Below are 14,631 nucleotides of genomic sequence, written 5' to 3' on the forward strand. Positions count from 1 at the left end.
AAATTTGATCCTGTCATTGTGATGTTAGCTGGTTATTTTGCTCGTTAGTTGATGCAGTTTCTTCCTAGCCTCGATAGTCTTTACATTTTGGCATGTTTTTGCAATGGCTGGTACCGGTTGGAACAAAATCTTACATCCTCAATTTATATTAAGCTTTAAGTATTACAGCATATTCCTCCTGGTAGTCATTTATATCACCTCTTCTTCCCTCGGAACATAGGGTAGTGACACTCCTTGCAGAAAATTTGGAGAGTAAAAAAACTAAAGGAGTAAGGTAGATGTCACTGCTGATCTTTCTACTCATGATAATCAGTTAACATATGAACACATTTTCTTCCCAGTTTTCTTCCTTGTTATACACACGTATGTGTGAATTAAATGTGTGTTTTGGCCGGGCGCGGTGGCTTATGCCTGTAATCCCAGCACTTTGGGAGGCCCAGTCAGGCAGATTACGAGGTCAGGAGATTGAGACCATCCTGGTCAGCATGGTGAAACCCTGTCTCTACTAAAAATACAAAAAGTAGCTGGGGTGTGGTGACACATGCCTGTAATCCCAGCTACTCAGGAGGCTGAGGCAGGAGAATGGCTTGAACCAGGGAGTTGGAGGTTGCAGGAGGCTGTGATTGCGCCACTCCACTCCAGCCACTCCAGGTGACAGAGTAAGATCCATTTAAAAAAAAAAGTGTGTTTTTGTTTTCTGGTAGTCAGAAATAGGCCTATTTATACCCGTTTCAGATTGAGTGATTACATTGGCTACTGATGGTGTATTTTTTTAGCCTTTGCTTTTTTTTTTTCAGTTTAGTAGCAGAACTTGTCCTATTTTACTTTTATTTTATTTTATTTTTTCAGATGGAGTCTCACTCTGTCACCCAGGCTGGAGTACAGTGGTGTGATCTCAGCTCACTGCAACCTCTGCCTCCCAGGTTCAAGCGATTCTCCTGCCTCAGCCTCCTGAGTAGCTGGGATTACGGGTGCCCACCACCATGCCTGGCTAATTTTTGGTATTTTTAGTAGAGACGGGGTTTTACCATGTTGGCTGGGCTGGTCTTGAACTCCTGACCTCAGGTGATCCACCTGCCTCGGCTTCCCAAAGTGCTGGGATTACAGGTGTGAGCCACCGTGACTGGCTCCTATTTTTATGTTTTAAAAATCAGCTAATTATTTTGATTTCTGTCTTGGTGGACTGGTTCTTGTTTCACTTCATTTCAAATGTTTCTGTTATTTTTTTCTGAAGGATCTAACTGAGAGAAGGCCCATGTCTGGGTTATTCAATGAATTAAATTCCCAGATGTCATCACCTTTCTCTAGTCTACCAACGAAGCAACGGAAGTAGAGACAGAGTAAATGGCTCATACTCATGTCATTAGTGAGAGAGTAGGGATTCTGATTTGAGTCTCCCATCTCCCTGCCCAGGGCCCCTTCTGTTGCCCCAGAGGAACACACTGACGGACAGCCTGAGCTTTAAGCTGGAAGTGTAGGAAGGGGAAGGAAGCATACTGCTTGTCTCATCTGTGTTTTCTGTAATTACTACACCAGTGGGTTTGACTCATCTCTGTAGCTGGTTCAAAATGCAGATTCCTGGGCCCCATGCTCGGGGATTTGGCATCATCAGATCTGCGTGGGTGCCTGGGACTCTGTAGCTTTAACAGGTGTCCAAAGCTGATTCTGCAGCAGGTGGTCTTTTGACCATGTAATAAGAAACACTAGACACTCCAAGGCTGGACATGCTTGGAGAGAAATGGCATCTTCTTAGGAGTATTTAATACAGCCTTTTCCACAGTGGTTCACAAACTCTTATCCATCATAAAGTGAGCAGATTATCTCACTCAGGCTGCCGCTAGCCCTTAGGGTGCCTCGTGAAAACTAGAAGGGCCCCTCTAGGTGGACACAGCCCTGAGGGAGCCCAGTCTGAGTAGGTGGCACCGGTGAGGTCTGAATCCTCACCTGTCCACTGGCTGACAGCCTTGATCCAGGCTCAGCCCACACAATGTGTGCGATGACCACCACCACAGCCACCACTTGTCACTATGTCCCCTTTCCCACACATGTCTTCCCAGCACAGTCCTATTAATTTAATGAGTTGAGCATTTGAGATGCCCACCTGTAGCTAGTGTTAAGTCCTTTTAGACAGGGGTTGGTCCTGCTTTAGCTAACACCCGTCTTCTTCTGTTTTGTGAGCTATACTCAAGATACCACCAGAATGAGTCCCAGAGTTTAATGGAAAGCGAGAGTTCAAAATGAATAAGCTAGAGCAGGCTGGTCCAACCTGCAGCCCATGGGCCACGTGCGGCCCAGGACGGCTTTGAATGTGGCCCAACACATATTCTTAAACTTTCTTAAAACATTGAGTATTTTGCGATTTTTTTTTTTTTTAGTTCATCAGCTATCGTTAGTGTATTTTATGTGTGGCCCAAGACAATTCTTCTTCCAATGTGGCCCAGAGAAGCCAAAAGATTGGATACCCCTGAGCTAGAGGCAGGGAGACCATTCAGGAAGCAAATAAATCATGAGCAGGCTGGGACCCTGCGATGTCCTGGAGCTTAGGTCACCCCTGTATCCCCGCTCGGATGCTGTCTGGGGCAGGAAGGTCCCTTGAGCACTGTGCAGGCTGCCGATTTCCTCTCTGATTATCTGCTAGACCTTCTGAGTGTCTCTCCCAGTGCCCACGGGCGCCCTTACCTTCTGTTTTGATCCTCAGGGCTGTCCTGACCAGGGCAAACAGGGTGGCATTGAACATAACCGTCCCGTCGCTGTTCAGAGGCATGTTCATGGAGACCAGGCGCTGCGGGGGAAGGGGAGCAAAGCCGGTGATGATGGCAGGCAGTGCTTAGGGGACCACAGAACACCATGGCAGAGTGATATGGTTTGGATCTGTGTCCCCGCCCAAATCTCATGTTGAATTGTAATCCCCAAAATTGGAGGTGGGGCCTGGTGAAAGGTGATTGCATCATGGAGTGGATTTCTCATAAATGGTTTGGTGCCGTCCCCTTGGTGAGTGGGTTCTCATGAGATCTGTTTAAGCGTGTGGTCCCTCCCCCTTCTCTTTTGCTCCCTGTCTCTCCATGTGATGCACCTGCCTCCCCTTTGCCTTCCATCATGATTGGAAGCTTTCTGAGGCCTCCCCAGAAGCAGAATGCGAGTGCCAAGCTTCCTGTACAGCCTGCTGAACTGTGGGCCAATTAAACCTGTTTTCTTATAAATCACCCAGTCTCGCGTATTTCTTTATAGCACTGCAAGGATGGCCTAATACACAGAGGATGCTGGGGGAGACATGCAGCTTGTGTGGGTGCTGTTGGAGTGGGCAGTGAGTGAATGCTCCCTGAAGCATTCCAGGGAGAATCTTGCCTTTGCCACAACTACTTTTGACCCTCCTCACAGAGTGGGAGAGGTATGAAATTTGTCCTCATTAAACCTTCACTTCCACAGAAGGATGTGAAGGCCACCCAACCTTGCGCCCTGCTCGGAAGTCTGCTCAGGCGTGCAGGTATGCTCTCCTGCGGCAGCAGAGACCGACTGCACGCCAGCACATGCTGGGAGCCCACCTGTCAGGCAGCATTCGCCCACAGCCCAGAGAGGAGAAGGGATCACAGGAGCTTTGCCTGCAGGAGATGCTACATGTCCTCTCTGTGTATTGCCGAATATGCTTCTGCATCAAGCTGGAGCAGAAGCCTGCTGACACTGGATAGTGCTGTCTTGCCCTCTTCTTACCTAGCACACCCCCAGAACAGGCTTCCCTGGCCCCGAGCTCCGGTGTGGGGCCTTCAGCATGCACTGGGTCACGATGAGCAAGCGTGGTGTGAAGCTCAGCACGGCATCCATGCTGAGGACATGCTCAAGGGGGCTATTCGTCAGCTCACACGGTGACCTCCTGCTAGTCTCAATGTCTAGAAGGGTTACACTTTTCCTGAGTGACCAGATCTTGGTGAGTCTCATGGATGATGTGAACTGTATCGTGGCCACTGGAAAGTTTTGCATCCAGGCTTCAGCGTGCCCAGGCCCATCCGGAGGCCACAACGGATGCACCTTAGCCCCCTCCAGGCTGCATCCCTGCCCACCCTCACCTTGCATGGTGTTTGTACCTCGCATTTATTTTATACTCCTTTTTTTCTGATATTTTCTATGCCCTTGGAAATCTCTTAAAGTCTGTTTTTTTTTTTTTTTTTTTTGGAGTAAAGTAGAGGCACAAATGAGAAGAAACTCAGTAAACAGAGCACAAGTAGAAGGTTCTGTGTTCCCTCAGTCTGCGTTTTCCATGAGTGGATTCTCACAGAGCCGAATCCTCTTGCCATCTGTTTCCTCCTCCAGCCCTCTGGTCTCTCTTCGCCCACCTCTCTGCCAGCTCATTACTGCCCCAACAAGGGGCGCAGAATGGCCACAGAAGAGAGGAGGGGAGAAATGGAAATGACACTTTTTTTGGGGGGGGTCATGGTCTCACTAAGGAATCTGAGGAAAGTGAGAAATCCTCCCCTGGTACACTTTGTATTTTAGTGATTTTATGTACAATTTTAGGACTCACAGACCCCTGAAGTCAATGCCTGGGCTTTCTAATTGCCCTCCACCTCCAGGAAAAGAACGCCTAACCCCTCTAGCCTAGGCTGGGGAGTCTCCCACCCCAGGATGCCCGGATGGTGCAGTGGCATGGGCTCAAAAAGCCCTTTATCCAGGACTGGGCCCCTGGCTCACTGGGACAGGAGGCATTCACTCCGTTATTTCCTTATAGAGTCTGAGAATTTAGAGCTGGAAGAATCCTTAAAATGTAATCTTTTTTTTTGAGACAGAGTCTTGCTCTGTCGCCCAGGCTGGAGTGCAGTGGCTGAAGCTCAGCTCACTGCAAGCTCCGCCTCCCGGGTTTATGCCATTTTCCTGCCTCAGCCTCCCGAGTAGCTGGGACTACAGGTGCCGCCACCGCGCTAGGCTAGTTTTTTGTATTTTTTAGTAGAGACGGGGTTTCACCATGTTAGCCAGGATGGTCTCGATCTCCTGACCTCGTGATCCGCCCGTCTCGGCCTCCCAAAGTGCTGGGATTGCAGGCTTGAGCCACCGCGCCCAGCCTAAAATGTAATCTTTAGGCACATAAACTAGTATGTTAATTCCCTTAAAGGATCACAAGAAATGGGCACTTCGCCTCCCCTCTCTTCTCTCTTCCTCCCATGAACCCAGTTATCTCTTACTTTGCAAGCCACGCGGTGAGGGCACAGCTTCCCAAAACCTAGTGGGGGCTGAATCCGCCGGAGGAGGGTCACCACATCCAGGTGTTTGATACGACCCCTAGAAGAGGAAGGAGGGGAGGGACAGGGTATCAGAGAGCCATAGTCTCTGCCAGCAGCCCAGGACGCATGCACCTGAGGGGTGGGGCCCACTCACATGGGCAACACTGCAGTGTGTGGTGGCCCTATTAGTCACACTCAGTGCAGAGCTGCAGAATTGCATGGCACAGCCCCAAACCAATATACATATACACGTTTTTAGGTTTTAATGAATACTTTTCTGCCCTCACCATGTTCAAAGTGGAAGGGATTTTAGCAGTGCAACAGAATTCTCAATACATACTTGCTGACTGAATGAATTAACCTTCTGACCAAAAGGTATTTACTGAGGGTCAGCCGAATGGGATTGATCTTTAGACCAGAAGCAGGAATGGAGGCAAGATTTTGCCCGGCCCTGTGTATCCTAACTTGAACACTTAACTAGTTATTCCTGATACTAGAATTTCCTATCCTTCCATTCAACTGAATGTAGTAGATATATTCTTTTCTTTCTTTCTTTTTTTTTTTAGATGGAGTCTTGCTTTGTTGCCCAGGCTGGAGTGCAGTGGTGCAATCTCAGCTCACTGCAACCTCCGCCTCCCGGATTCACGCAATTCTCGTGCCTTGGCCTCCTGAGTAGCTGGGATTATAGGCATGTGCCACCATGTCCGGCTAATTTTGTATTTTAAGTAGAGATGGGGGTTTACCATGTTGGCCAGGCTGGTCTTGAACTCCTGGCCTCAAGTGATTCACCCACCTCAGCCTCCCAAAGTGCTGGGATTCCAGGCGTGAGCCACCGCACCCAGCCTAGTAGATATATTCTTGACTTAATTGAAGGCGCCAGGCCTCCTCCTGCTGGCAAACCCTGGGGTTTGATGCAGTTTGGTGTTTCTAATTGATCCACCCAGTGCTGGCCAACCGTGAGCCCCTCCTGCAGGTGTGGTCAGTGATACCCTCTCTCAGCTTAGGGAATCAGGATTTCCCGAGCCCTCCTGCAGGTGTGGTCAGCGATACCCTCTCTCAGCTCTCAGTTCCCTCTGGGAACTTACTTGGCTTCAGGGTCATACTCTGCCCAGATTCTTTTAAACTCATCCAGGTGGTGGGGACCAAGGATGGACCAGTCCCTTGTCAGGTAGTCAAAGTTGTCCATGATGACAGCTACAAAGAGGTTGATGATCTGCAGGGAACAGTACAGTGAGGTGCTGGGAGAAGACCTTCCTACACACCTGCCTCTGGAACCCCCTTGCCAGCCGGGGCCCACTGATGGCAGAAGCCAACCTTTCTAAAGACCAGTAATCCATCCTACCAGCCTTAGAACCTGGGTCTCTCGGACATAAACTTGACACAGCTTCCCTGAGAGTTGTGTGTGATGAACCCACGTCACAAGCTGGACAGCTTCCCTCCTACTGAGCTGCTGGGCAAGGCTGCGCAGGACAGAGGGGACTTTATCCCCTTTTCCTCACTCCTCAGTAAGACGCCAAAAAAGTATAGCTCTTTCTAGGCCTCCACATGTCTCCTGTGTCAATGCCACCATGACAAGAACCAAGAATGGACAAGCAAGATGCTGGTGGAGCTCACTCTGGCCCAGGGCTTTCTGCCTTTCTCTCCATGTGGCTGGACACTCCTGCCAACTTAGTCTTCCCAAGCCAGCTCCTCCGATGGGGTTGCCCTGACCGTGAGCTGCAGAGACGGAGGGTTCAGGATGCCCTGGAACTGGGCACTCATGGCTGCTGGCTGTTGAGTTCCCCCTTGGCTTACCAGGAAGGCACAGAGCATGTAGAAGCTGATGAAGTAGAAGACGGCAAAGCTGCTGCCACAGGGTGTTTCACCCTCCGTGCTGTTGCTGGGCTCGGACTCCGGGGCACACTTCTTGCCTGGCATGCAGGCCAGCATGATGTCCTGCCAGGCCTCCCCGGTGGCACACCTACAGGGGAGGGAGAGCCACATCCATGCAGCCCATCCTACAGATGCCAAGGAGGGCCCTCTGCATCCCTCCCCGCCTGTCCCTTTCCTCCTTCCCCAGAGGGAATCACTAAAATGAACTTGATGTTCATCATTCCCCGAATGCTCTGATATGTTCGCTAAATATGCAAACACATGGCATTATTTTGAAGATTTTAAATTTTATATACACAGTAACAAATTGCACCACTTCCAAAAACTTGCTGTTTTTGCAATCCACATGATGTTTTTGAGACTTAGCCTTTTGGATGTATTTTAGTTCCAGTTCCTTCACCTTAACTGCTATATAGCAGTATGCTCTATGAACTTACCATAAAAAATCCACTGTCCTGTTAAGGAACATTTAGGTTTTTCACTATTTTCTTTTACTAGTACAAAAAACACTGCAATAAACATGCAGATTTATATCTTGGGTATCCACTTAGAAGTAGAATTGCCAGTTAAAGTACACGTGTCTTCATTTTTACTAGATATTCCGTGAACTCCAAGGGTTTGTCCAACTTAGACTCCTATTATCAGTGTAGGAGAAATGACACTACTGTACAAACTCATCTGTTCATTAGTGAATTGTTTTAAATGATGCTTGTATAATTCCTGTGAGATAATATGTCATTGCTGTTTTAATTTGGTTATAAAATGATTAGTGGGTTAAGAATTTAGATTTTATCTTCCATTAAATTGCATGTTCATGTTTTTGTTTGATTCAAGATGTCTTCTTGTTCGTTTGTAGGGTGCTTAAGATATTCTATTTTCTATTATTTTAAAATTTTCAACAGTTTTTGGGGAACAAGTGGTTTTTGCTTGCACGGACAAGTTCTTTAGTGGTGATTTCTGAGATTTTGGTGCACCCATCACCCAAGCAGTAGCCTTTTATCCCTGACCATCCTCCCACCCTTCCCCAAGTCCCCAAAGTCCATGACATCATTTTGCAAATGGTGCTGCTATAAACGTGTGTGTGCATGTGTCCCTTTCATATAATGACTTCTTCTCCTTTGGGTAGATACCCAGGAGTGGGATTGCTGGAGGGAATGGTAGTTCTACTTTTACTTCTTTAAGGAATCTCCATACTGTTTTCCACAGTGGTTGTATTAGTTTACATTCCCACCAGCAGTATAAAAGTGTTCCCTTTTCAGCACATCCATACCAACATCTATTATTTTTTATTTTTTAAATTACAGCCATTCTTGTAGGAGTAAGGTGGTGTCTCAGGGTGGTTTCATGTCTATTCTTAATCCTTTGTTAGTTATATGCATCAGAAATAGCTTCTTCCAATTTGTGGCTTATCTCTGGCATTATTTATGATGTATTTTGGTGAATCTAAGTTTTGTATTTCAATGAGGTCAAATTTACAGTTTTTCCTCTATGTTTTGTGCTTTTGCATCTTTTAAAAAAATCATTCTCTGTTTTAGGTCATAAAGACATTCTTTTCTATGTTCTTCTAAAGGTTCTAAAGTTTTGTTTTTCACAATAACTTACTAACCTGAAATTTATTTTCATGTTTGATATGAGGTAGAAATACGCTTTTATTTTTCTCTGTGTAGGTAAGTCATTTTACTAATACTATTTATTGAATAGTACATCTTTACCTACTTAATTGAAATATTTCTTCTGCCATAAGTTGTATTTCCATAGGTGTGTAGGTTGTGTTCTAGCCTTTCCATTCCATTCCTTAGGTTTATTTGTTTATCTTGGTACAGAAGTACCGTGTTGTCTTCATAGTAAGTTGCCTTATGGTAAGTCCTGCCCTGTCACAGTGCAGGAGTGCTTCCAACCTGTTGTTCTTCAACATTTGTCTTGGCTATTCAGTTTCCTTTTCTATTCCATAGACACAGTAGAGTCAGTTCCAGGATCTATGAGTAATCCTGTTGGGAGTCTTATTAGAATTGCATTGGGATATCGATTAACTTGGGGAATCCTGACATCTTTATGATATTAAGTCTCCTGGCCAGAAATGTGGCATATCCTTCCTTTTATTTTGTTGTACATTTAAAATGGTATAGTTTCAACATTGTATTTTAAAAGCTATATCCATTTGCTGCTGATATAGAGGGAATACAATTGATTTCATATTATGGAATATTTGCTGAACTCTCCTATTAGTTTTAGCAATTTTCTGTAATTTTTCTTGTATATACACACAGGCAATCAATTTTTTTGGCATTTAATTTTGTTTCTTCCTCTCCAATCCTTATCATTTGATTTATTTTTCTTGTCTTATTTTATTGGGTAAGAGTTATAAAATAATAATATTGAAAAAGTGACAGCATAACATCTTGTCTATTACATTTACTAATTAGTTATTGCCAGCACAGGAAAACAATTATTTTTCTTTGTTAATCTTTTAATCTTCCACTTTATTAATTCTATTGTCATAAAAGGTTTTTAGTTAATTTGCATAGATTTTCTACTTGAATTAGCCTGTCATCTGCAAACAACGGCAGTTATGTGTACATATTTTCACATTTATAACCGCTTGCTTTTTTCTCTTTTTCTTATTGGCATTAGCTTTATGTTAGTCTTATGGGATGAGTGAAGAGGTTTTTGGCAACTTGTTGTTCCTGGAAAGTTTATATAACATTGGAATGATCCACTTCTTGATAGTCTGGTAGACCTCACAAATAAAAATATTGAATCTTGGGCCGTTTCAAAGGCTAAATTTTTGACTACCCTTTCAATTTCTGTTGCAGTTGTTTTTCTTTTAATTCTTAAGGTAATTTTATAATTCTTATTTTCTACATAAAAGCATCTGCTTCATTTAGGTTTTCGAATAGATTGGCACAAATTTGTTCATGATGTTCTCTCTGTCTTCTTTTTTGAAGTCTGATATTATTTGTCTGCTACTCTTAGAAAAATCTTGTGTGTGTGTATATGTGTTTAGAGATGGGATTATCACTTCGTCACCCAGGCTACAGTGCAGTGGAGCCATCTTAGCTCACTGTAACCTCAAACTCCTGGGCCCAAGTGATCCTCCCACCACAGATTCTCAAGTAGCTGGGACTACAGGCGCATGGCGCCATACCTGCCTAATATTTTATTTTATTTTAGAGATGGGGTTTTGCTATGTTGCCCAGGCTGGTCTCATACTCCTGGTCTTAATTGATCCTCCCACCTCAGCCTCCCAAATTGTTGGGATTACAGGTGTGAGCTGCTATGCCTGGTGAAAATCTTATTTTTTTTTTTTTTTTTTTTTCTGAGACGGAGTCTCGCTCTGCCACCCAGGCTGGAGTGCAGTGGCCGATCTCAGCTCACTGCAAGCTCCGCCTCCCGGGTTTATGCCATTCTCCTGCCTCAGCCTCCCGAGTAGCTGGGACTACAGGTGCCCACCACCTCGCCTGGCTAGTTTTTTGTATTTTTTAGTAGAGACGGGGTTTCACCATGTTAGCCAGGATGGTCTCGATCTCCTGACCTCGTGATCCACCCGTCTCGGCCTCCCAAAGTGCTGGGATTACAGGCTTGAAAATCTTATTTTTGATAGACTCAGAAGCTCTCAGTGAACACAGCCTCCACGTCTTGGAAATCTGTTCCTGGCATTTTTCTTTGGTCTCCTTCATTCTCTTGGCCAAAAGTTCAGCATATTGTTTAACCTCTTCCTTATATTTATTTATTTATTTGGAGACAGAGTCTTGCTCTGTCGCTGAGGCTGGAGTGCAGTGGCACAATCTTAGCTCACCGCAACCTCCACCTCCCAGTTTCAAGTGATTCTCCTGCCTCAGCCTCCCGAGTAGCTGGGATTACAGATACCTGCCACTGTGCCTGGCTAATTTTTCTATTTTTAGTAGAGACAGGTTTAACCGTCTTGGCCAGGCTGGTCTCGAACTCCTGACCTCATGATCCACCTGCCTCAGCCTCCCAAAGTGCTGGGATTACAGGTGTGAGCCATCGTGCCCGGCCTTACTTATTTTTATTTTTATTTTAGTGTCCTGTTTCTTCAGAGCAATACGTCAGCATTTGTGTTGCAGGACATGTGGAGTAAGCAGATGCTGAGTCTTGGGTGCTTTGGTTCTAGGTTCCTGACATCCTTTGTTTAGGGACTTACTCACTGGTGGACATCATCTTTATAGGGAATGAAAAGTTATTAGACTTGCCATCTCTTTTGGACCTCAGGTGAAAAGGCACAGTAGTATCAGTCAGTCTAGTCTTTCTCTATCCCCTATCTGTTTTTACAAAAACCAAATTAAGAAGTCAGATTGGCACTCACAATGCAACCCTGAACAATCTGTGCTTTCCTTCTGCAGTTCCCCTTGGTCTGTAACAGAATGCCCCATATGCAGTAGCAGGTGGACACAACCACAGGTCAGGACACACTGCTTCATAGGGAAACCTCGCTTGTCATTTGTACCATTGATCTGACCCTCATACGCCTTCCATTCTTCACCCAGAGTGGCACTGGTGACTTCTGAGGCCATATGCTTCTCATAGAGGGTATGGTTTGCATTCACTGTCCACTTCAATGAGTTTCTGGCAGCCACTGGCTGGGAAGGAGACCTTCTGCTTCATCTTGAAGCAACTGATCACCTTTGAGGTGCCACAAAACAGAGGCATGAAATTCTCTTATCATTCTAAAAATCACTTCCGCATCTGTAATTATGTTGCTTTTTGCATTCCTGATGTTGTTGTGTGTGTTTTTTTTTAATTGGATTTGATGGTTTCTCTGTTTATTGGTCTTTTCAAAGGATCAGCTTTAGGGTTTATTGATAAAATCCATGATTTATTAATTTATGCTTTTATTTTTAAAAATGTATTCCTTCATATTCTGGGATTATTTTACTATTCTTTTCCCCATCTTTTAGCTTACTTAATATACATCTTTTTAAATAAACAAATAAATTTTAGGCTCTGAATCATTTTCTTTGGTGTTCATTGACGCATCTCATACATTTCAGATACGGTGCTCTGGCTCTCATTTCTAAGTACAGTCTTGTGTCACTTAACAATGGGGAGATGCACGGTTAGGCAATTCTGTTGTTGTGCAAACAGCATAGAGTGGATTCACACAAACCTAGATGCCATAGCTATTACACACCTCAGCTCTATGGCACAGCCTACTGCTCCTAGGCTTCAAGCCTATACAGCATGTGACTGTACCGAATATTGCAGGTAACCAGAACACAATGGTAAGTATTCGTGTATCTAAACATACCTAAACACTGAAAAGGAGCAGTAAAATAGGAACAGTAAAAAAGATTTAAAGATGGTGCACCTGTAGAGGGCACATACCATAAATGGAGCTTGCAGGACCGAAAGTCGTTCTGGGTGGGGCAGTGAGTGAGTGGTGAGTGAATGTGAAGGCCTAGGACCGCACACTGCCATACACCACTGGAGACTAGAAACACTATACACTTAGGCTACACATATTTATAAAAAGTACTTTTCCTTCTTCAGTAATAAATTAACTTCAGCTTAATGTAACATTTTTACTTTATAAACTTTTAAATTTTTTTACCTTTTGGACTCTTCTGTAATAACGCAACTTAAAACACACATTGTACAGCTGTACAAAATATTTTTCTTTATATCCTTATTTTGTTTTTTTCTATTAACCTTTTTTTTGTTGTTGTTGTTTGTTTTTTGTTAAAAGCTAAGACACAAACCCACACATTAGCCTAGGCCTACACAGGGTCAGCATCATCAGTAGCACTGTCTTCCACCCCCACATCTTGTCCCATTGGAAGGTCTTAGGGGACAGTAACATGCATGGAGCTGTCATCTCCTATGATAACAATGCCTTCTTCTGGAATACCTCCTGCAGGACCTGCCTAAGGCTGTTTTATGGTTAACTTAAAAAAAAAAGTAGAGGCCGGGCGCGGTGGCTCAAGCCTGTAATCTCAGCACTTTGGGAGGCCGAGACGGGCGGATCACGAGGTCAGGAGATCGAGACCATCCTGGTTAACATGGTGAAACCCCGTCTCTACTAAAAAATACAAAAATCTAGCTGGGCGAGGTGGCGGGCGCCTGTAGTCCCAGCTACTCGGGAGGCTGAGGCAGGAGAATGGCGTGAACCCGGGAGGCGGAGCTTGCAGTGAGCTGAGATCTGGCCACTGCACTCCAGCCCGGGCGACAGAGCGAGACTCCGTCTCAAAAAAAAAAAAAAAAAAAAAAAAAAAAAAAAAAAAAAGTAGAAGCAGTACACTGCAAAATAATGATAAAAGTATAGTGCAGTAAATACATAAACTGGTGACACAGTCCTTTATTCTCATTATCAAATATTATGTACTGTACATAATTGCATAAGCTATACTTTATTTATTTTTTTGAGACGGAGTCTCACTCTGTCGCCCAGGCTGGAGTGCAGTGGCCGGCTCTCGGCTCACTGCAAGCTCCGCCTCCCGGGTTCACCCCATTCTCCTGCCTCAGCCTCCCGAGCAGCTGGGACTACAGGCGAGCAGATGGGACTACAGGAGCCCTCCACCATGCCCGGCTAATTTTTTTGTATTTTTCAGTAGAGACGGGGTTTCACTGTGTTAGCCAGGATGGTCTCGATCTCCTGACTTCGTGATCCGCCCGTCTCGGCCTCCCAAAGTGCTGGGATTACAGGCGTGAGCCACCGCGCCCGGCCAAGCTATACTTTCATATGACTGGCAGCACCATGAACACCTGAGTGAGGCACTGCGCTGGGTGATGATGTATCGCGTCACTGGGTGATAGGAATTTTTCAGCTCCATTGTAATTTTAGGCAGACTGTCATTGGCTGAAATGTCATCATGTGGCACATGACTGCAGATTGTAGTTTCAGCCTTGAGTCACTAAGAAGAGTGCCAAAATTTTAAGTAGATTTTGGAGAGGTTATTGTTTTTATGGCTAATTTCTAATTTTGCTATATCAAAGTAAGAGCAGTTTTAGAATTTGTTAAATTCTTTGTGACTTAAATGTCGGCTAATTGTTGTGAATGTTTCTGGGGTGTTTAAAAAGAATGTGATTTTTTGGCCATTTATTGAGTATAAATCTATAAGATCAAGTCTGTTACTTGTATTACTTAGATATTCTTTACCCTTTTTTCTATTTTGGTCTATTTGATCTGTCATGCTCTACTACCTGTATTAAATCTTCCTGTGTGTGTGTGTGTGTGTGTGTGTGTGTGTGTGTTCTCCTTATACTTCTATCAATATGTAATTGATACATTTCCAAACTACATTGTTAGGCTCATGTAGTTTTATGACTGTTACATGTTTTTGATGGATTATACCCTTTATCAATATAAAACCCCTCTGTCTTGTTTAATGCCTTTTACCTGGAATTCTATTTCTTCTGCTACTGCTATTAGTACATCTACATTGTGAGCCTTACATGATATTCATTTTTCTGTCCTTTTATTTTCATTTTCTTTAGGTCATTTTGTTTTACTATACCTGTTATAAACAGGCTAGAGCGAGATTTCTTAAAGCCAACATCAGAGTATCTATCTTTTTTTTTTTTTTTTTTTTTT

General features: G+C 44.4%; 1 protein-coding gene across 18 annotated transcripts in view; it reads right to left on the reverse strand.

Annotated features, from left to right (window-relative positions):
• Positions 1-14,631, reverse strand: part of CACNA1C (calcium voltage-gated channel subunit alpha1 C) — an 800,874-nt gene that overhangs the window by 85,651 nt on the left and 700,592 nt on the right. For all 18 annotated transcript variants that reach the window (XM_017863189.1, XM_017863204.1, XM_017863129.1 and 15 more), the window contains 4 exons: positions 7,005-7,170; positions 6,296-6,423; positions 5,172-5,268; positions 2,680-2,782 (listed from right to left, as the gene is read on the reverse strand). In XM_017863189.1, coding sequence (XP_017718678.1) covers positions 2,680-2,782; positions 5,172-5,268; positions 6,296-6,423; positions 7,005-7,170 — 494 coding nt within the window. The remainder of the gene's footprint in view (positions 1-2,679; positions 2,783-5,171; positions 5,269-6,295; positions 6,424-7,004; positions 7,171-14,631) is intronic.

The sequence above is a fragment of the Rhinopithecus bieti genome, unplaced genomic scaffold, assembly GCF_001698545.2.
Source record: "Rhinopithecus bieti isolate Rb0 unplaced genomic scaffold, ASM169854v2 scaffold_2654, whole genome shotgun sequence".
In the NCBI taxonomy this organism is placed as follows: domain Eukaryota; kingdom Metazoa; phylum Chordata; class Mammalia; order Primates; family Cercopithecidae; genus Rhinopithecus; species Rhinopithecus bieti.